The sequence below is a fragment of the Stigmatopora argus genome, chromosome 3, assembly GCF_051989625.1.
Source record: "Stigmatopora argus isolate UIUO_Sarg chromosome 3, RoL_Sarg_1.0, whole genome shotgun sequence".
Taxonomy (NCBI): domain Eukaryota; kingdom Metazoa; phylum Chordata; class Actinopteri; order Syngnathiformes; family Syngnathidae; genus Stigmatopora; species Stigmatopora argus.
In genome coordinates, this window is record NC_135389.1 from 12231846 (window position 1) to 12255124 (window position 23279).

General features: G+C 38.9%; 1 protein-coding gene across 2 annotated transcripts in view; it reads left to right on the forward strand.

Moving 5' to 3' along the window:
• Window positions 1-19486, forward strand: part of sf3b3 (splicing factor 3b, subunit 3) — a 37217-nt gene extending 17731 nt beyond the window's left edge. The window contains exons 1-27 of one of the 2 annotated variants that reach the window (XM_077595336.1): window positions 4435-4547; window positions 5171-5287; window positions 5380-5535; window positions 5726-5896; window positions 6254-6426; window positions 6637-6778; window positions 6861-6973; window positions 7817-7954; window positions 8093-8196; window positions 8387-8552; window positions 9036-9131; window positions 9729-9801; window positions 9970-10121; window positions 10223-10378; window positions 10512-10667; window positions 11553-11696; window positions 12044-12166; window positions 12250-12404; window positions 12673-12847; window positions 13981-14186; window positions 14330-14486; window positions 14731-14856; window positions 15103-15315; window positions 16203-16301; window positions 17419-17562; window positions 17646-17750; window positions 18683-19486. In XM_077595336.1, coding sequence (XP_077451462.1) covers window positions 5218-5287; window positions 5380-5535; window positions 5726-5896; window positions 6254-6426; window positions 6637-6778; window positions 6861-6973; window positions 7817-7954; window positions 8093-8196; window positions 8387-8552; window positions 9036-9131; window positions 9729-9801; window positions 9970-10121; window positions 10223-10378; window positions 10512-10667; window positions 11553-11696; window positions 12044-12166; window positions 12250-12404; window positions 12673-12847; window positions 13981-14186; window positions 14330-14486; window positions 14731-14856; window positions 15103-15315; window positions 16203-16301; window positions 17419-17562; window positions 17646-17750; window positions 18683-18823 — 3654 coding nt within the window. In that variant the 5' untranslated portion in view covers window positions 4435-4547; window positions 5171-5217 and the 3' untranslated portion in view covers window positions 18824-19486. Of the gene's footprint in view, window positions 1-4434; window positions 4548-5170; window positions 5288-5379; window positions 5536-5725; window positions 5897-6253; window positions 6427-6636; window positions 6779-6860; window positions 6974-7816; window positions 7955-8092; window positions 8197-8386; window positions 8553-9035; window positions 9132-9728; window positions 9802-9969; window positions 10122-10222; window positions 10379-10511; window positions 10668-11552; window positions 11697-12043; window positions 12167-12249; window positions 12405-12672; window positions 12848-13980; window positions 14187-14329; window positions 14487-14730; window positions 14857-15102; window positions 15316-16202; window positions 16302-17418; window positions 17563-17645; window positions 17751-18682 lie in introns of those variants that run through there. The other variant, XM_077595337.1, reaches the window with a different exon arrangement.
• Window positions 19487-23279: the final 3793 nt, after the last annotated feature.

Genomic DNA, 23279 nt, shown 5'->3' on the forward strand with positions numbered 1-23279 from the left:
CATCTGTCAAGTCTCTCTCTCTCTCTCTCTCTCTCTCCACGCACTTCGCGTTGTACTGAATAATGTCTCATTTTAGTATTAAACATCATAACCACTAGTTATTTGTTACTCTGTTAGTAGATGGTGAATTACAAGCAATAAAAATATAGTTTTCCATTGTAATATCCTGTTTTCTAGGTTTTTTTTTTAGAGTGGGAACAAATTAACTTGTATTTAGTTCATTGCTATGGGAAACGTTGATTTGAGATACGAGTAAATCGACATACGAGCTAGGTCCCGGAACGCATTAACCTCGTATCTCAAGGTAGGAATGTTATGTGAATAAACTCAAAGACACCTTAAAAATCAGTAAACAAGCATCACTTTGAAATCCTTTTGTAAATACTTTCTGTATTGTTTTTCCATTTTGTAATTGACAAAGACACCTTACAAGTAAACAACCAGTCATTACTTGAAGAAGCCTAAAAAAATATCTATTTCTATTAATTTATATGAAAAAAACGAACACTATTTAGTGTTGGCTGCACAATCAACCCATTGAATACAGGACAAAGAAGGTACAGAGAACTGCGTTCATTCTTTGGAATTACACGGTCACAACACACAAATATTTGCTTCATGGCCTTGCCACCATTTTCTTTCTTACAGCACATCCACTTTCCGATCAGTCATTTGAACTTTTTTAAATATTTGCTTCTTTACCCTGGCAGCAGAAGACGTGAAAGAAAAGAATAATTGTTTCAGTCTTGGAGCAAAGCAAAGCGACTGCACCATCCACTTTATCCTTCTCTGCTCTATGACGGACTGCTGTTGTCTCTTAGCAACGCTGCCGGCAAATCGACCAAGGGGAAAATGGAAAGGCATTGAGATCAACACGGGGGTTACGGGGCGAGGGGAGGGGGGGGGGGGGGTACAGGACAAAAACGGGGAGAGAGAATGCACAGAGCAGATTGGTGTCAAGTGACAAAAAGAAAACACTAAAGGCAAGAGAGGAAGAAAGTGGCATGACTGTGCACCAAGTCCATGTTTGCACTTCAGGGTGTGATGCCAAATTTGGATTTTTTTGGGAGTGAATTCAGATTTTTTTTTTCATGCATATCGCAAAAACAAATGTGACTTGTAGATTGAGCTGTACAATTATAAGATTGAAAAAAAAATCTGCATTCTCAGTGATTAGTTCTGCCACACCTCATCAAGAATATACATGTGTATATATATATATATATATATATATATATATATATATATATATATATATATGTATATATATATATGTATATATATATATATATATATATATATATATATATATATATATATATATATATATATATATATATATATATATACACGTATATTCTTGATGAGGTCTGGCTCCCCTCAAGGCTGTGTACTGAGTCCTCTTCTGTACTCCCTGTACACATACGACTGTACACCGACCCACCAGTCTAACTCCATCATCAAATTTGCCGATGACACCACTGTGGTCAGACTCATCTCAGGGGGGATGAGTCTGCTTACAGAGATGAGGTCAACAAACTGTCTTTGTGGTGTTTGGTGAACAATCTCACACTCTCCACCACAAAGACTAAAGAAATAATCCTGGACTTTCGTAAACGCAGCACAGATCTGGCCCCAATCCTCATAAATGGAGTATGCGTAGACAGGGTCCAGTCCTTCAAATTCCTGGGGGTCCACGTGACAGACAAGCTCTCCTGGTCTACCAACGCCACGGCAGGAGGAACAACTTGGACACTAAGCTTCTAGTAACCTTTTATAGAGCCACTGTGGAGAGTATCCTGGCATACTGCATTACAGTGTGGTACGCTGGAAGCACGGCAGCAGACAGAAAGGCCATGCAGAGTGATCAACACTGCCCAGAAGATCATCGGCTGCTCTCTGCCCTCACTGGATGACATTGCCAGCTTTACCTCAGCAGAGCCAGGAACATTGTCAGGAACCCATACCACCCTGGTCACAACCTGTTTCAGCTGCTGCCCTCTGGCAGACGCTACAGGTCTCACAAAGCACGGACAAATAGACCTAAGGACAGTTTTTTTTCCCACAGCCATCAGGACTCTGAACTTGCGTTAGCACGACACACAATCCCTTCTGTGCAATAACTTCAGGGTGTGCAATAACAATGTGCAATATCTTAGATTGTGCAATATTTTAGAATTTACCCAGCCGGGACTTTTTATTCTTTTATATTGCTATTTATGTTGTTGTTTTTTTACTGGTAAAACGCACTTTGTGGAGTAGCACCACCAATTTTGTTACACGCAGCTGCGTATGATGACAATAAAGGCTTTTGATTTGATTTCAATGGTTTTAGAGCGATACATGATACTGGTGAGTATAAAAAAATACACTTTTTGTGCGCCTGCTAACTTAATGCTAATACATGATTACAAAAATTAGTTTCAAAAAATCCTAAAAATCAATTTGAATAAAATCTTGAAAAATAATTAAAATCGGACTATATATGAAAAAAATATCATGATCTTCTTTTGGCCAAATTGCCCAGCCCTACTGTAAGTAAACAGATCACATATTTATACTATAAATGTATAAATGTTTCATTTATTAAGTCAGTGAATTGATCCATAAGGCATACATTTTGTTTGAGCACGTCACAAAACTATTTTGGCAGCCCACTCTAACGAAATATGAACTTTACTGTACATCTTGTAACCGCTTAACTCTTTGAGTGCCATTGACGGCGACAGGCGTCCAACACATTTGAAACGGGAGGGCTTTTAAGCGATCCCAAATTCCAGGTTACTCCTTAAAGTTATCAACAAAGCTACAGAAGCTCGTCTCTCATTTGTCAGTTCTCACGATGTCTCTAAGAATTCCCCAATGCCGACAGTAAAATTCCCCAATGCCTTTTGCAGTTCCAGACAGTAAATTATCAATGACTGGATTGATTTATTGTTCTTTAATTAATGCACTGTTTCTTTGACCTTCTGACTTTTCAAGTTATCAGTCAAGCAGGACAAAAAATCTCCCAGCTTCCCCAAAAGTGCAATACTACTACTACTATAAAACCAAAATGTCTTGCATAGGTACCATCGCATTGAACCTGCCCTTAGGAGAGATCAGATGCAAAAGCTGCATCAGAATATATTGATGAACGCCATTCTTGGATGCAAGCACGTGTAATGTACAGACGCATTAGAAAGAAAATGTCCAAGGAGGGGTTTGGGGGTGAAAGGTGACAAACAGGGCAGCCATTGGCATTTAGTTTATAATATGGAATAATGGAAAAATGCAAAAGCCGCTGTGGCCTCCAGAGTCCAGAACATGTGCTGGCATCTTCATTCTTTTTCTATAAATTAAGCAGCATTTCCTTGCATTAGAGAACAGATTTTTTTAAAAATGCACCTTACCGTAAGAGATGTTTTTTTTTGCACGAGACTTCTGGGTGATAAATCCCCCCTCAAAGCCTTTGCCTTCCACCGGTCTCTTCTTTCAACCCCCAGTCGCTCGTCGTTGCACACTGAATCTGAATGTGTATTTCCCCCCCCCCCGATCTCAGCTCTTTCAATGCCAAACGTGCTGATGAATTTAGATGACCTCGCTTATCGAGTATGTGAGCCCGTGTAAACTAGATTTAAAAAAACACAGATGTTGCGTCCTAGCACCTTCCCACTGGAATAAAAGATCAATGGAAAAAGAGCTTATAAATAAGACGGCGGACTGATCTAGTTGTCAAACCTCATGGTCCAGGCAATAAGAGCACTTGGGGGGCGTATATGAGTGTTTTTCTCCCCCCATGAGCAGAATGCTCCTCGATGCGAATGCGCTCCATCACATAGGCAGCTACCGCTGTCAGTCTTGCAAAGTTACCGTGCTAACGGGCTTCTGCATCCGGTTAGGTCTTTTCAAAATGTGACTGCAGGGTCAGAATAGTGAAGAACAATTGGTAAATTTGAAGTACACTACCCAAGAATGAATGGTCATCATAGAATGATGAATATACGTATAGCACTTTGTCTGCCTTTTCCTCGTAAAAAAAACAGGGGGAATTGGCAGAAATCAAATTAGTGGCAAATATCTAATACAAATATAGTACAATAATTATAGACAGGATCTTGAAAGAAAACATACAAAACAAACATGGAACCGAATAAATCACATTCGCCTGCCATTCGTTACAAATTGAGGTAACTAAATTAATTAGTGGTGTTCATGCATGCCATTTTAAATACTAGAATACTTGACATTTGTTTTTCTTAAAATTGATTAAAATGATGCTGACATAACTTGAATAAATCAGTTACTATTGTAAATTAAACGCTAAACAGCAAGGGACAGTGAACGTGAACCCTCCAAATTTTACGTAGTCTTTGCTGACATCTGCTGGTTCATCTGTGTTCCTACACCACTTTAAATATTTTTATCAGGCACTGTCCGGGCTACAATATGCGACGCAGATTTACGTTGTGAAAGGACCCAGGAATCGGCGGTACATCGTCGGTTTACTTGACCCAATCATAAAATTGTATCGACTAGAAATCATAATCATCTTGTTTAACACATCGGTAAATATGATACTTTCATAATATACCGCGTGTCTGTTATCAAACACGTATTGTATTTGAGCAATGCCTGGTCGTATGATAGAACAAAATGCCAGATTCGACGGGCAAACTTAACGCTTTGTATGAATGGGCTCGCGCACTAGAGAATTCAAAGTGGGTGTTTTAGTGCATGGCTTTTCACAATTAAAGTGAATTTATTGCTTTGATTACTACTGGGCCACATCAAATATTTCCTATCACGAAAGTGTAATTCCTGTGTAAAATCTGTCCTATTGCGATTAAATTTCGCAGGCGAGGCTAGCACTTAATGCTAACAACAATGATATTTTGCTTCAACAGTGTTCAGTATGAATGAGGAACACTCCTTTTATTATTTGTTCTTGTTTTTGTCTGGTGATTATTCTTATTAGTTATTAGACTTTTACTGGTGCCAATGGAACAGGATCGTATTATTTACTGTTAGACTTTTATTGATGTTATTGTATCAGGATTTATATAAGGGTGTTTGTTATTAAAGTGCTATTGCATCAGGATTCGTATAAGGATGTTTGTTATTAAAACATTGTCTGAAAATACTGATTCATGAACTGAAGTTCCCTTCTTCTTTGCACTTTACAAACCAGTTTAGACTGAGCTCGGCTCTTTTCACCCATTGGAGTGATACGCAGCCATGTTTCTGTACAACATCACTCTACAGCGTGCCACTGGCATCACCCATGCCATCCATGGAAACTTTTCAGGTGACTTCCTTCATTTGCTCAGAAATAGACGTTGGCTTGTTTATGACACTTTTTGAAAGCTTGGTTCACCATATGCTTTTTTTTTCTTGTAGGAACCAAGATGCAAGAAATTGTTGTTTCCAGAGGGAAAATTATAGAGTTGCTGCGGCCAGATGCGAACACGGGAAAGGTCCACACGCTGCTCACGATGGAAGTTTTTGGTATCGTGCGTTCCCTCATGGCCTTCCGACTCACAGGAGGAACCAAAGGTATGCGGTCGTGTGCGTGTCCAGTACATGCTCCTGTGACAGTTTACGGTCCATTTTTTTTAGCTGATTTTGTTGGTTGGTTGTTGCTTTTTCCACAAGCTATATTTGCACCTTAATGCACACATTGTTTTTATGCCAGAAGTTACGCTCTGTATAATACTCCTGAGTGACACACATTTGTGTTTTGTAGATTACATCGTTGTCGGGAGCGACAGCGGTCGTATCGTCATCTTGGAATACCATCCCTCCAAAAACATGTTTGAAAAAATCCACCAGGAAACTTTTGGGAAGAGTGGTTGTCGTCGGATTGTTCCAGGACAGTTTTTGGCAGTGGATCCGAAAGGCAGAGCAGTAATGATAGGTCAATTCAATTATAGATATTTTTTGACTGTCATTTCACAATGAATAGTGGGTGTGGAAAAGAGTGGTATAGTTTGGGTGCTACTGTTAATTTTCCAATTTTCTTTTAGAAATCATTGGACACTTGGTGTAACTCCGATACGCTTTCTTCACTTCGGCGGGTTTTCTTTGTTTGTCTGCTATTTGATGTCTTTAACTGAAATTGGTGATCCCCACCAATGATTTCTAAAGGAAAATCTTGAAAATGATCACGGGTGCCCAAAGGTTTTCATACCACTGCAGCTGTTTCAGTCAAGTCATCGGCCTGCCACAAACCGCACTCTGAAGATTTTAATATAAGCTGTGTTTTCCCTCTTAGGTGCAATAGAGAAACAGAAGTTGGTTTATATTCTGAACAGAGATGCAGCTGCACGACTGACCATCTCATCCCCACTGGAAGCCCACAAAGCCAATACACTGGTCTACCATGTTGTGGGTGTGGACGTGGGCTTTGAAAATCCCATGTTCGCTTGTCTGGAAATGGACTATGAGGTACTGTCATGTTAATGGAATTTGTGGGAAGAGGGTGATAAAGTTTTGCTGTCAGCCCCATACGATGAATTCCTGCTGTCTGAACTAAAATGGAGAAAGGTTCACTCTCTCTGACTGGGCACTCGTAAATCACACGCTGGCTTTCCTGCAGCCATTTATTTCATTCCCCCCCCCCCCCCCCCCCCCCCCCCCCCCCCTTGACCTTTACAGGAAGCTGACAACGACCCAACGGGAGAAGCTGCTGCCAACACTCAGCAGACGCTGACCTTCTATGAGCTGGATCTGGGCTTGAACCACGTGGTCCGAAAGTACAGCGAGGCATTAGAAGAACATGGAAACTTTCTCATCACTGGTTGGCAAAGTCACATTTAAAGATGAATGGCTTGTAAATCAAGTTGTCGCCGTTCACAATGTTTCTCTTCTTGCATGTCTAGTCCCTGGCGGTTCAGATGGGCCGAGCGGAGTTCTGATCTGCTCCGAAAACTACATCACTTATAAGAATTTTGGAGACCAGCCTGACATCCGTTGCCCTATTCCTCGTCGCAGGGTAAGTCTTGCCATCCGTTCATCGACATTTGCATGAAAAAGGAAGTAAAGAAGCTTTATTGTTATTGAAAGAAGATGCAACCACATTTTTTTGGTTGCATCCCCTTCCTAGCTGCAGTCAGTCAGTAAAAAGATAAAAGTCGAGAAAACCAACAAGAACAAAACAAAAATCAGTTGTAAGAGCATAATTTATTTATACACGTATAATAAATAAGTAATCTGTGGTAAAGTGCATGTCATTAAGATGCAAGAAATGTGTCATAGGGAAAAAGCTTCTCTTCAGTCTGTTGATGCAGGCTCTCATGATTGAGTGTACCAAAGGGTATGATGGCGACCGGGTTGGACGCCCCTGTATGAAAACCAGGCCCCTAAAATTGAGTTAAAGATTGGCCAAGGGTTGAAACCCCCCCCTATCCCTCGTTCGTAATTTCTTGCCATATCGTTTTCTTTGTTTGTAACTCTATTATGTGCCGACACACTACAAGGAGAAAGGTCAGTTGTGTTCACAGGGGTGAATTGTGTGCCTCAAATGATAAACTGAACCTTGAACTAGCCACCTTTGCACGGAATTGAATTTTGTGCCCCAATGCAGTAGATTTCCTGCGGCAGAACATATGACTCCCTTGTGAATGCCGGCAAATAATTTAATTAGCTTTGACAGAAACCTGGAATTGATTACAACTTAGCAGGTTACGTCTCTGTGCCATACCAAAGACGTGGCTAACAAACTGTGAGAAAATGCCTCCAAATGATGAGTTGGAAGAATTGCATGGCTTATGAAAGGTATATCAACCTCACTGTGATTTGTTCATATGGATGAGGCTTGTCTTTTTCTTTTTGCTAGAATGATCTGGATGACCCAGAGCGGGGTATGATATTCGTTTGTTCCGCAACCCACAAGACCAAGTCCATGTTTTTCTTCTTAGCCCAGACTGAGCAAGGAGACATTTTTAAGGTTACCCTGGAAACGGATGAAGAAATGGTAAGCAAAAAGCAGGGTTTACCTGAATGGTGATGTTTTTTTTCAATACGTTTGAACAGTAAGCCAAAAAAAGAATATATGTGGTTTAAATGAGGGAAAAGGAAAGCACATTTTAACAGATCTTTGCTGAATTTTCAGGTCACAGAAATCAGGCTCAAGTATTTTGACACTATCCCTGTGGCAACAGCTATGTGTGTCTTGAAGACTGGCTTCCTATTTGTAGCATCAGAATTTGGAAATCAGTAAGTGGCTTCAGCTTTTTTGTAGTTTATTTATGAGACCGTTTGTTTTTCAGTCCAATACACATACATAACTAGGTACCATGCATGAACATTAGGCTCCCTCTTAGCAATGGCAAAAATTTATTGTGAGCGTTTTTTTGCTTTTCCTTGCACATTTGGATGACTGACGTTGTACTCGACCTCGTTGTAGTTACCTTTACCAGATTGCCCACTTGGGGGACGATGACGAGGAGCCCGAGTTCTCCTCTGCAATGCCCCTGGAAGAAGGTGACACCTTCTTCTTCCAGCCACGCCCCCTCAAGAATTTGGTGCTGGTTGATGAACAAGAGAACTTGTCGCCAATTATGTCCTGTCAAGTAAGTATTCATTTCAAATGTATACATTTGAATGTATATTAGAAAACTGAAAAAAAAATGTTTTACAATATTAACGGCCTCACCTGATGAACCGAAAATTTTACATTTTGGATCAGTTGTCCAATATATTTTGAATGTGTGTTTATTTGGATTCAAGTGTAATTCTGGATTATCCATACAAATGTAAACTCAATTGAAGTTTATGATGTTTTTTCGCTCACTAATGTAATGTGACATAACGGCATACTACTGTATAAAAAAAATTGAATAGTCAACAAATTTTCTATTTGTCCATTTTTAGTTCATGATAAGTTGACTTCAATGCATTAAACCAAGATCAAATATAATTGCAAGGTTATTAGTTAATTTTTTTTAATTTTCACTTAATTTTATGTCTTAAATTCATTTTCATGTTCAATGACTTCACTTGTGAACATTTCCCTCACGGAATGTATTATTTGACCGAGGTTCATTTTCTGATAGATTGCTGATTTGGCCAATGAAGATACACCGCAGCTTTATGTGGCTTGTGGACGAGGGCCCAAATCCACTTTGAGGGTTCTAAGACATGGACTGGAGGTAAACACATGCTAGTTTTGTTTTCCCCACCACATTCCATCTATCAAAAAATAATCTAATGTGATCTAAATGGGGTTTTGCCAGCAGCATTCATTTCTAAAAATGTTTAAACTGTGGCTGCTTTGTGAGGCAAATAAATGTGGGCACCCTTGGCCCTAAATGTTATGATGAATATAATGAATAACCCATGTTACTATTTAACTACCACAAGAAAAGTCTTAGAATAACAGTTTGATTGATAGAACTGCAATTTCTGATCAGGCTGGGTGTGGAATTTGCTGATTTTCTTAATTTCGTCTTGATGTTGTGACATTAGATGAGTTGCAAATCAAGGCAAAGTTTTGATGCCTTATCATAGCCAACATGTTTCTTTAATAGCATGCTACGCTTGTACTTTTTATTGTGTGGCAAACTTCCACAGCCATAAAACAAGAAAATTGGATCTGAATAAGTTCACAGGTTTCCTGTCTTTTATCTTTTCACTATGAAATCAATTTTATCCTCAATTCCTGTCATGTTGTCCTTGTTAGGCTGTGATACATTACATGAGAGCCTTAACTCCTGTTTCATTTCCTGTGGAATTTTTTTTTTCAACAGGTTTCCGAAATGGCTGTATCTGAGCTACCAGGTAACCCCAACGCTGTGTGGACAGTACGCAGACATATCGAAGGTAAAAAAAAGTTGTTCTTTTATTTACGACTATTCATAAACGCCATTAATGTCATTTACAAGATTTTTTTTCCACTTAAAAATGGAATTGGCCGTTATTTTTCCAGGAAAGACTAAAATAATGTATTTTCTTCAGATTATCATTTTCAGCGCTTTGTTTAATTTTTAGACGAATTTGATGCCTACATCATCGTGTCTTTCGTCAATGCTACGCTGGTCCTGTCCATTGGGGAGACTGTAGAAGAGGTGACGGATTCTGGATTCCTGGGAACAACTCCCACCCTCTCTTGCTCGCTGCTAGGTGAAGATGCCCTCGTTCAGGTGCGCACCATTTTTCCTGTCAAAAGATCTATGAACTGCCAGTGGGGTGAACTGAGCTGGATCAATCTTATGTGCTTCTGGTATTTGCCTTTCTGTATTAGGTGTACCCAGACGGTATCCGGCATATTAGGGCAGACAAGCGTGTGAATGAGTGGAAGACTCCTGGCAAAAAGACCATTGTCCGTTGTGCTGTCAACCAGCGGCAAGTGGTTATTGCCCTCACAGGTGGTGAGCTGGTCTATTTCGAGATGGACCCGGTAGGAACCAGTATTTTTATTTTTTTTATTTGTAATGTTCCGTGTAACCCTGCCCCTTTCAAGGTCTAGAGACGGTATTACACATTTCTCATTTCATTGTTTTGTGTTCTTTCCCTTCCCCTATTTCTTTTAGTCTGGGCAGCTCAATGAGTATACTGAGCGCAAGGAGATGTCTGCAGATGTGGTCTGTATGAGTTTGGCCAACGTTCCCCCTGGAGAACAGCGCTCTCGGTTTCTGGCTGTGGGACTCGTTGACAATACTGTTCGAATCATATCCCTAGACCCTTCGGTATGAATGACAATTTTAGCTACATTTTTTTAATTAATTAATGTATATATATTTATATATTATTTTACAACATTTAAAATGAATTTACACTTTAGCGGTTCATACGTTTTGGAATCTAGAAAGTATTAATTGACAATTGCCCTCATGTTTTAGAGCAAATGTTTTAAACATAAACATGAGCTATTACTCACTTTGTGCCTGCTTTGAAAATAACAGTTAAATGCATTTTGAACTGAGATCTGATATCTGAGAAATGGAGTTGCAGCCTCATTTTGGAAAACTCCCTTGAGGCACAACATCAAAGGTAGAATGACTTTGTGAAGTTCCAAAACAATAACTGGAATAAATTGTTCATATTAATAGCTACATAAGCACCAGCACATGATAGACCTCAGCCCTAAACGCACCACCAATATCATCTTTCAAATACATTTGGTCGAACCCCTGCTCAAAAGAATGAACACAATATCGGCATAAGAATTTTCAGTTTAATGAAATACTAGTTTTTAATCCGATAATTTGTGTTTAATGCGGTGTGTTGCATTTCATCAGGCTTCGAGTGTATCAGTCAGTTCATGTGTTGGCGAAGCACAAACATAGCATTAAAATACTCATTACATAGTAGTACTTTCAAACATGACAACATTTTGGAAATGACAAGAAATTTCACGGCAATTTCCAATCCGAAATATTACGTTGAACCTCGTGGGATTTTTAGAGGTGAGGAGAACATGGGCACTGAAAATATGTCCGCATAAATTTCAGTCTCTAAATGTCAGCACTAAACTTAATGGCGTCTCAAAATGTGAATTTAGACCAAATTATATATATTTCAAAATGGAAAACTGGTCTGAAATTGATTACATTTGAATCTTTCATTTTCAGGATTGCCTGCAGCCATTGAGTATGCAGGCTCTCCCAGCCCAGCCAGAAAGTCTTTGCATTGTTGAAATGGGGGGTGTTGAGAAACAGGACGAACTTGGAGAGAAAGGATCCATTGGTTTCCTTTACCTAAACATCGGGCTTCAGGTATGATGCATCTTCTCCGTCAACAAGAGAAATTAACCAGTTTCTGTTTCCTTATCACAATACGGCAATATGGTAACTCTTCATCTCTAGGCTATTTTACAATATATGTTTTCATTGCTAGTCTATTGTGTTGCCACGGCTGTATTGAATATTCTTTGAATAGCATGGCTGATTCATCAGTTCAAATTTAATTTATGTATTTTTAGCGTGGCTCGGTTTGGTTGTAGCATCGCATATTTTCTGGAAAAATCACAGTTCACTAATGTCATCAAAGGTCGTTTCATTTATTTTTAAATCATATGGCTAGTTACTGTCTTAACAGTTTAACTTTGTATTTTATATGGTAGAATGGTGTCTTGCTGAGAACTGTGCTGGATCCAGTCACCGGCGATCTGTCTGATACTAGAACACGATACTTGGGCTCACGACCTGTCAAGCTTTTCAGAGTCAAGATGCAGGGACAGGATGCTGTATGTTTTTTTTTTTTTTAATTAAATGTTCAGAGTCAGAATAAGTATAGTATCTAAGAAAATTCTGTCTACCTATTCTTTAGGTCCTTGCCATGTCCAGTCGCTCGTGGCTCAGCTACTCGTATCAGTCTCGCTTCCATTTGACCCCTCTGTCGTATGAGACTTTGGAGTATGCTTCAGGCTTTGCCTCAGAGCAATGCCCAGAAGGCATAGTGGCCATCTCCACCAACACGCTGAGGTACAGATGTTATCATCATTGCCGTCTTTTTATGACTGAAGGCTCACTATCAGCCCCCCTAGTAGAATTAACCCAAGATTTAAAAATAATAATTTGATTGCTGATCAGGATGATCAGTTGAGAACCAAACTATTGTTATCAGTTCAAAAACGGTCTATTGTGTATCCCTATAACCAAAAACTTGAGTCTGTCAGTGCCTCATCTTCTTTGAATGTTTTGCATCCATCTGCCTGTCATTATAATCAGCTTGTCCTGATTTGCCTGACAGAATCTTGGCTTTGGAGAAACTAGGCGCTGTCTTCAACCAGGTGGCCTTTCCCCTGCAGTACACTCCCAGAAAATTTGTGATCCATCCAGAAACCAGCAACTTAATTTTGATTGAGACGGACCATAACGCTTATACCGAGGCAACTAAAGCTCAAAGGAAACAACAGATGGCCGAGGTATGAACGGTTTTCTTTTTTAGAATGGCAATAAGAGCTAAAACTGTCATAATTACAGCCACTCCATGGGGCAAACATCTGGGAACACTCAAATTCATGAAATGTAGATTGACATTGCAAAATGGTCACTGGGAAAAATAGGGTATTTGTTATTGTGCAGTTGTGTATCACCGCAGAATGCGTTACGTCTAGTATTTCTGGAATTCATTGAAAAGTGATTTGCATTCCCCCGATAACTATTTATAATACAGCTTACCATATAATAGATTAACACAGCGAATCGAATTGATTGTTTTTGTTTTCAAACTGCTTTCCACAGCATTTTTTAGAAATTGTAATCTCCAAAAGCATCTCTAGCAAAGAATAAGGGAAGACCAAATACATTGATTTTTGAATTTGCCATGCTACTGTACTTTTAATATTGTAAATCGGTAACAGATTCACTTTTTTTCTTGCACGTACAAACATTATTCTCTTTACTTGTCACATTTTAAACATTGCTATGCTCTAAAGCAGCGGTCCCAAACCTTTTTCTCACCGCGGACCGACCGGTAAAGCTCCTTCTGCTTTCTCGCGGACCGGCTAATGGGGAGGGCGACAACTTAAGACAAAATTGTGTGGGGGTGGGAGCACGAACAACACCCACGACGGCAAAAAAAATACCAAGCAAGTCCCAAGAAAAATAGCAATTATTTATTGTTATTATTACCGCAACTTTTCTTGTTTCAAGTAGGAGGGCGAGATTGAAAACGTTAATATTTTTTACTCTGACGGACCGGCACGAGGTAGCTTGCGGACCAGTGGTTTGGGGACCACTGCTCTCAAGACATGTTTGCATTTTTAACTTAATATACCTATAAATGTAAAAAAAAACCATTAGAGGCACATCTGAGAACTCTTTACAGTTGATGTCTAGGAAGCAAAACTTGCACTCACAGTGGTAAACTATCATTAAACCTTTAAGTCTTTAAAGCAGGGTTAGGAGCACAGAATCACTCTAACTTGATTTTGTTGACACAAATTTACACCCTAAAAAGTCCTAATGTCATTTCCTAAGCAGTGTTTTAATTCACTGTATTTTTTTTAAATAATTAGACTTTAACTCTTATGCTTTATTATTGTTATTATCGCAGGAAATGGTGGAGGCTGCAGGTGAGGATGAGCGCGAGCTGGCTGCCGAGATGGCTGCTGCCTTCCTCAACGAGAACCTCCCAGAAGCCATTTTTGGTTCACCAAAAGCTGGCGCTGGGCAGTGGGCCTCGCTAGTGCGGCTGATCAACCCCATTCAGGGTACAACACTGGATCAAGTGCAGTTAGAACAGAATGAAGCTGCATTTAGGTATGTGTCGTTTGCTTGAGTGAGGAATCGAGTTTCATTTTTATTTTACAAGATGGAATTGCACAGAGAGCATAGTTTCCCTATTTTTCTGTCTCATTCTAATGGATTTCTCTTTTTTTATACGTAATGTTTCTTTCCCTTAGTGTTGCAGTGTGTCGCTTCCATAATGCAGCAGATGACTGGTTTGTCCTAGTTGGAGTGGCCAGGGACATGATCCTAAACCCTAGAACAGTTGTCGGGGGCTTCATCTACACTTACCGACTCACGGCTGGTGGAGAAAAGCTGGAGTTTGTGCACAAGGTACATTCTAAGATTGTCATTGTTTGTTCATCAAATCCAAAATGTGAATACATTTATCTTAATTTGACTTGTGTGAATCCGATAATTCTTGTCTCACATGAGAAAACAAATTCCCCAGCATATTTTCCAGTGACTCTCATATTTAACTGAGAGGGTTTAGGATTTAATGTTTTTCAAATGGCCAAGGAGGATTTTGACATGTTAACATGGGGCCACCAAATCCTCACCTATGTTATTTTGACAGACACCTGTAGAGGATGTGCCCTTGGCCATTGCGCCATTCCAGGGGCGAGCCTTAGTGGGAGTCGGGAAACTCCTGCGTATTTACGACATGGGCAAAAAGAAGCTGCTTCGCAAGTGTGAAAACAAGGTAAGCCGGCTAGGATTCTTGCTTTTTGACTGTTATTAGATACGTGATCTTCAATCAAAGCCACACGGCTTCCATTAGCTTTACCTAGAAAGTTTAAGTTGGACACAAATCATCTACTCAAACTTTGCATTCCATTCTCTCAACATTTATTTTTCCCCCAATATTTTTAAGCACAAAACAGAGAAGATATCAGGTTTAAGTTAAACTTAATGAGTGTCTTCTTTCCTGCCTCTCTTCCCTCTTTAGCATGTCCCCAATCTGGTAACTGGTATCTTCACCATTGGCCAGCGTGTGGTGGTCTCCGATGTACAGGAGAGCCTCTTTTGGGTCCGCTACAGGCGTAACGAGAACCAGCTCATCATCTTTGCTGATGATACGTGTCCCCGGTGGGTGACAACAGCTTGCCTGCTGGATTATGACACCATGGCCTCTGCTGACAAATTTGGGAACATAACCATTGTGAGTAATACACTATGGGCGAGTTGTGTGCGAAACGAATCATTCGTGTTCCCAGTGCTGGGCTATATGGAATACAACAATCATTATATTGGCTATTTTTGTGATGATTTAATGTTTTTATTGATGAAAATTTATGATTAAAAAAGTTATTTAAAAAAAAAAAATCCTTGAAAATGCAATTTCTACAAAAATTGGGTCCAATAAACTTCTATAAATTTTCGGGCAATCACATCGCAAGGGGAACAACCCAATTTAGATTTTTTTTTGACAGTCATCTCGACTCGAGTGAGGCACTTTATTGACGGGGTGGGTTGCATGGAATTGGAAAATTTCAGACATCAAAACAAATGAAAATTAATACCAGCTAATGAACACAATAAAGAAAAAGAATAGATATACATATATGTTGCAGTGGAGAATCAGGCAAAATTTTGGGAGGGCAATTTTTTATTTTATCGGAAGCCAAATCAAACACGTTAAAGTAATAATAAAATTGAAGTCAGGCTAAATAATCATCTGTTAACAGTTTTAAGATAAATATAACCTGCAAAAACAACATAACAGGCTGTCGATGGTCAGAGGCAAAAAGATAACATAAATCCTGAGTATTAGTCACAAACCCATCCTAGCTATGAAAAAAGTGTGACTTATAGTCCGTAAAATTCGGTAAATCAAAATATGATCTCTTGCTCGAATAACATGGAAGCACCATATTGGTCATGTTTTCGTGCTTATGCTTCAGTTTGCTCAATGCATGGGGGAGCTACGTGCTGGTGCGCATGCATAATACTTGAACGGGCTTAATGGAAAAAATCTGTCTGACTTGTCAGACAAAAAGATTAGAGAATACAATAAATACGAATCATTAATTCGGACCTCCTTTAAAGGTGCGGCTTCCTCCCAACACCAGTGATGATGTGGATGAGGATCCAACAGGGAACAAGGCCTTATGGGACAGAGGGCTTCTCAATGGAGCTTCACAGAAGGTAAGAGCAGATGTCAGTGCCGTGTTGTGACACATACACCTTTTTTCTTTCTTGGGAAACAGTATGTAGGCATGGGCATTTGCCTGAAATTATAGACAGAAATAAAACTGATGCACTTATGATGGACAGCGGATTCAATCGTCTGTTGTTTATGGATCATGTCTTTGTGGAGCATGGTGCAATGTCTTCGTTGGTGTGACTGCCCTTGTTAATGGGCTCCAGGCGCAACAGCCTTCCAAAAACAATTTTTAAATGTCCAAACTGTCTAAGTACACATTCTTCCCTCGATTATCGCCACTCCATTTGTTGCAAATTCACTTCTTTGCATTTTTTTCCTGTTATTATTATTTTTTTTTAATTAAATTTTTTTAAAGTTCATAAACATGTGATAATCCACGCTGAAACTCGCAAGCAGAAGCTAGGACTCATCACAACAACAAAAATTCTAGTTATAATAGGGGTGACCCTACTTTGTGATTTTTCGATGGCTGGTCTACATTAACCGCGATATTCGAGGGATTACTGTAGCATACATTACCGAGCACCGTTTGAAAATAACATTTTCTTTGTGCCTTTTGAGACAGATTGGAAAAAGACTTAATTAATCAAGTAAGAAAATATAAAGGTGATTTTGAGAAATTTCAGGAAATCCAGACTGTTGGAAAAATGTTTCTGAGAAAGTAAGCTCCCAGCATACGGTTGGGACAGAATTGATATGCTAAAAGATAGGACTTGATATTGGCTGATTATAATATTAGGAATGGTCATGAAAGAGACAATGCGCGCATTTTGTGCTCACATTGACTCATTAAATAAGTAGTCTGCTGCTAATAACTACTTTTAGACCATGCTAACATCTAAAAATGTTTTATCTTTGGCCATCAGCTCTTTTCTCCCCGTGAGATCCGAGTCACATGGACAAATAAAAAACCCTAATTTGGCTCGCAAAGTGGTGACGCATAATGTTTATTACGGCGACGTGTTCCAGCCGTGACATTTAGACACTCCAATTTTCAAAGCCTTTTACTATATTGTTGCCGGCTGGCCACACATCCGGAAAATTCAGCGTCACTGGTCCAGTGCTGTGTTGGCATGGACTCATGTGCGTGTTTTCCAGGCTGACGTGGTCGTCAACTACCATATTGGGGAGACCATCTTGTCCATGCAGAAAACCACTCTCATTCCCGGAGGCTCAGAATCCCTGGTGTATACCACCTTGTCTGGAGGCATTGGAATTCTTGTGCCCTTTACTTCACATGAGGTGAAAATGGTTCATTGGTCAATCTTTTTGTCGCACTAGGCTTTCCTTTCATAAATCATTAAGCACTTCTCTTCGTTTTCTAGGACCATGATTTCTTCCAGCATTTAGAGATGCACATGCGTTCAGAATTCCCACCACTATGCGGAAGAGACCATCTCAGCTTTAGGTCTTACTACTTCCCCGTCAAGGTGGGTTGTTCATTCATTCATATCTTGTCATATCAAAATGTGAGCCAGTCAAAGAAGATTTTAAACAGGGATACCAGGGTCGATGGTTACAGTTTTTACAATATATTCCTGAATAGCTTGCTATCATAGCATCTTACAACGCTCATCCATTCACTATGTTAGAAGAAAGAATGAATGAACACTGCAAAAAATGCATGACACAGTGAAAGAGGAAATTGTTGAGAAGCGGGCTAACGTCATACATCACAAATTTGGCAGTATTTTGGATTTTCTCGGTCCGACCAGAGTCAGACACTGGATGCCGTCCGTCTATTAACTGTGCAGATTTATTGTCCCAGGAAAAAAAAGACAATTTATTTTACTGGCTTGAGGATTAGTGATTGACCGATATGGGTTTTTTCATGACTGATACCGATTATTAGTTAGAGGAGGCCGTTAACCGATATTTGGAGCCGATATTCATTTGCGGTAAAAGTGGTCTTAAAAAACGGAAAAATGCAAGCCCTGGTCTTCAGAGAACTTTATTAAATCATACGCACACAGACAACTATATCTATTTATAGATATAGCTGTGTCTGTGTGCGTGTGTGTTTATTACCAATCAAGGACGCCGCGAATTGAAGCAGAGCAGTTGCAACAACAACTCCCTCGACTTAATGAGCTGCGACAGGAGGGAGGTGTGGCTGCATCTGAGCCAAAGTATACCTTTTAAATTAATTTCTTCCGGTCGGATTTAAACAAAATTTAAAAAATAAGGCCGATACCAAAATCTCGGTCCGACTGATATATTTATATCTAAAATATATGTATGTAAATTTAAACAAGACCTTGCTTGCCTTTTGTCCAACAAACCTCTTCTCCTAGAGTAGATATTGGACTTTAAAGCTGTATCCTCCATCGTGTCATCACGTTGTCGCGTGTCCTGCTTACAGAACGTAATTGACGGAGACCTGTGCGAGCAGTTCAACAGCATGGAGCCTCACAAGCAGAAAAGTGTGGCCGAGGAGCTGGACAGAACGCCACCTGAGGTCTCTAAGAAACTGGAGGACATCCGCACACGTTACGCATTCTAAGCACTGATGTCAAGCCACAGCTTTTTACTGTGGCATCAACTGTTTGGACCCACAAATTCAAATTGAATCAGGCTCGATCTTAGTGTAAGTACATTCTGTATTTCCCATGATATCCAACTTTGAACTGATTAATTCTTTGTGCAACCAACAATGACTCAACAAGCCCTGCCACGAAATATAGTAAACATTCTACCTGCGCCATTATCTTCATTTTTGTTTTATGCTTCGGTCACTGTCCAAGGGCAAGCTTCATTGGACCCAGGCAAATTGTCAACCCAAATCTTTCCGACATTGTCAATTAGTTGTCGTGAAGACCGAAAACTGTCGCAATAGTAAAAAAAAGGTGGTATCGGATTTTTTTTTTGTGACGCAAATTTTTTTATGGGGTTAGGAGTTTTATCATTATGAGAAAAAAAAACCAATAGGGAAATGACATTGTTCATTTCCTGTCTGCGGTGGCTGACCTATTCCATCTTGTGGCAACAAGAGTCAGAGAAAATTAAGTGGGCGGATGAGCGCACAAAGTTTGAACTATTGTGTTGTCATGGTCAGGCCTGTAAATTCCCCCACCTCGACCACAAGCTCTTCCAGCAAGTTTTTGTGTGCGGAACGGGCATTTTTGGGCGTATTGTAAATAAAGTTTGTTTTTTCTACGTGAGAAAATCTTGTGTGCTGTCTTTCCATGTGCGACAACAACCGAGGACTTCAATTTGGTAAGTTCAAACCGTCATCATCATTTTTAAGATCATGGTTGAACTGTAAAATCCATATTTTGACTGGTTCGTTTATAACAGACAATGGTGTTTTTTTAGGTTTTAGGTTTAGTCACCTGACATGTTTCGGCGTTTGTCCGTTTGTCTGCGATGGATGTTTTAGAGTGAAACACGTGAGGAATCAATATTATTAGTACATGCATGTTGCTTTGCAACAAGTGGAAACTGGCTAAAAACAATTGAATTGGAAAAAGATTATTTGATTAAGCTACATCAAGATGGCTAAACAAATTGTCGCGCCAACACTGCTTTTCAGGTCACTTTAAATGACTTGACTATTTATAAAGTACTGGTTAGAAAAAGCTGTTACAATTTCATAGAAGCAAATTGCCAATGAATAGAATTAATGCATTTGAAATATCCTTGAAATAAGACTACCTCACCTAGCATCTTTCGTTAACAATAGATCAAACTTGAAATTATTTTTTGTTGTTTTGTAATTTTAGTTCTATGAATCAAAGTAAAAGAAAAATGAAGTTATTTAGATGAACTCGATGTTAGAATGTTAGTGAACCTGTGAAACATTGAGGGGGGCAGCGTTATGGTTTGTCCATGTTTTTTTTCCATCAGGGCTCTGGAAAGCTTACGATTACCAACAAATCCACTTCTAAGTTGATCACTATATTTTGCAGAAAAACTTTGTGCTGTTTTTTTAAAGCGGAAATGGAATAAATTCCACTACTTTAGGATAAGATAAGGTAATGTTGAATGAAAAAGACGGGATGGATGCAAAGGGATCTTAACATTGGATGGCTGATCTTTGGAGCTTTGATTTGGAGGATTTTCGCTCAACAGCGTCATCTTTTACTTCTCCAGTAGAGTGAGATATGCCCTTCTAAGCACACAGACAGTCCCACTGGCCCATTAACATACATAGTAATCCATTTTCCGGAATGAATTATGTGTTCCTTATCGACTGCCAGTACTTACATACTATGAAGACCCGAATAATAGTAGGCACTGGAATAATAGTAGGGAGTGGAAAATTCCAAATGAATTAATAATAGTAGGCAGTGGAAAATTCCAAAAATAATGAATATTAGTAGGCACGAGATAATTAGTGTCTAAACAGATTCGATGCATAGAATTAAAGCTATGATGGAATATTTATTATAAAATCATAACAAGGACAATCATTATTATTTTAATCAACAGTTTACTAGTAGCATGAAACAAAATAATATGTTTAAATTCCACAATTAGCTACAAATTAAAGTCATGATGATCGATTACATAGGCTACTGTAAAGAAATAATCAACTTTTCTGTCAGTCCAAATAAATGGCTCAATTGTTTTCGTGTTGCAAAGTTGTATTACAGTTGCAATGAATTGCGTATAACGTAACTCTCGTATATATTAGGCCTACCAATACATTGTAATTATGTATATTGCAACTCTACCAGTGGCAATTGCACGTTCTTACTAGTACTAGTACGTTAGTAAAAACAGCACGTGTGCTTTACACGTAGAAAGTTAATGACATAGAACAATGTTGCTGCTGCACGGACTTAATTGAGGCAAAAATTAATAATCGTAGGCACCCGAATAAGAATCGTAGGCATGCGAAAATTTGAGTTGAAAAAATAATCGTAGGCATACGATTATTCGGGTCTTCATAGTACTGTTTTCTCATAGTGTATTGCGATGAACTAGACCTCAATCTTACAATGTTAGAATTACGATAATGAATGACTTCTTGTATTGCCTTTCTGTTTATTTGATGATTTAAATCAAGAGATTGTCAAGTTTGTCCTTCTTAGGAAACCAGCATATGATTCAAATGTTGTCAACGCAACTCTGCGAAAGTTCCTCGTAATCCATCTGAATACAACTCCTTTCAACATTAATGGAATCACCAGTCCTGGTAGGTGATCACTCAAGTTTTAATGTGTAGGAACAAAGCAAATCATAGGATTGACACAAATTTCAAATGGCAGGCATCATTGTGGCTAAAAGAACAAAAACATTGACTTTCATCAGTAACAGTTCCTTTTTCAGACCGGGCACTGGGAAAAAATATGGAATCAATCAATGTAGTGAAAAGGAATTTTAGATAACTTAATTCTGCGGGAAATAAATAGAATTACTGAGACATTGCTTACATTACATAGACTTTAGATGTGTTTTTAGTTTTGGCTCCTCGTCTCATCATCCTCAAACATGCTTTTAACTGACCGCAAAATAAATATTTCTCAATCGTCATTAGAAACTTGTGCATTTATCAAAGATGGAACAATACCAGCTTCACGCAATTGTCTTTATAATTCTTATTGGAATGTCCCTAGACAAAAGTTCCAGCTTCAACACCCATTTGTTTTGTTCTGTATCCCCAAAGACATTTTAATGTCTGTTTGGTCTACCGTTATGTTTAGAAACCTCAAGTAGTTTTTACTTTGTGCAGACTTTCCAAAAATCTGGCCCGCTAACTATAAAATAGGTGAATCTCGACTATTTGGCTTCCAAAAACAAAATTCTCCACTTAACACTGTATATATACTGTCTGCCAGCTTCCGCACATCCTTGGATATATTTACATTTCAGATGTGTTGAGGGTAAACAGTAAAATTGATTTTAATCCGTTTCAATAGTCATTAATCTTTGTCTTTAAAATTGCTCTTTGAATATGTTCCAAGAAGATTCAATTGTTTAATTAGTGTGCAAAAGAATGAGAGAGATGAGCAGATCTGTCATCTGCCATGTGACAAGCTTCCTTGTGTGCTTCAAATTTCCCTCTGAAGAATCAAGGGCAAACAGTAAAGAAAAATCAAAACAAGCAAGGAGTAGGCAAAAGAAGCCGTGTTCAGAATATTTCATGTTCAATGTTCCATTCAAGTTCAGAAAGTTAAAGGTTAAAGAGCTGTTAATACAGACATTTGAAACGGAATAAAAATAATTCATTTTCTCTACTTAGCCAGCCAGTGTATATCTACTGTATGCTCATTAGTATTATTTGGTTTTATATTACTGATTGATTTATTTTTTATTCATCTTTAAGTTAATTTATTTAATTCATTATTTTTTGTTAAAAAATAAAGATATTTGATAACGTTGGAAAGTTTTATCAGTGCTTTTCTTGTGGAAATCCTGATGCGGCCCAGTCTCACCCAGACTCGGCCTCTAGCGGCCCCCAGGTAAATTGAGTTCGAGACCCCTGATATAGAGGCTTATAGTTTAGTCTATGTTGGCTATCCATTGATTGTCCGCACTTCTGTTCTCAATCATTGCTTTAATAGCTATACACCACAGAGTAGATTACTAGTTAGAACATGAAAGTACAATGTGGGGATTGGGGCTTTTTGTGTGGTCGCGTGTAAACAAATGTGGCTTGGCAATCCAAATAGTTGAAGGCAAAAATAATTAAACTTAAAATGATATCTGAATTTAACCTTAACACGCAAGATTGAAAATGGCATCATGTAAGATCACCACATATCTTGTAAGAGCTCCAAAAGTCTCAACAATAAACTAGATTCTTTGCAAAGTTGTAGGAACCCCAAGAATTTAGCATGTTTCCCAGATAATTAGGTACCATAAACATAATTAAGCATTAATCACCCCTCATTTGAACAGCTTTCACTTAACTTAAAAAATAAACAATCCCTGTGAGGAGTTTGCAGGCCGTGTCAGATGAATTTCGTCCACATAGGACACTTGAACCTAAATCTGATTTCATGCCCTTACCT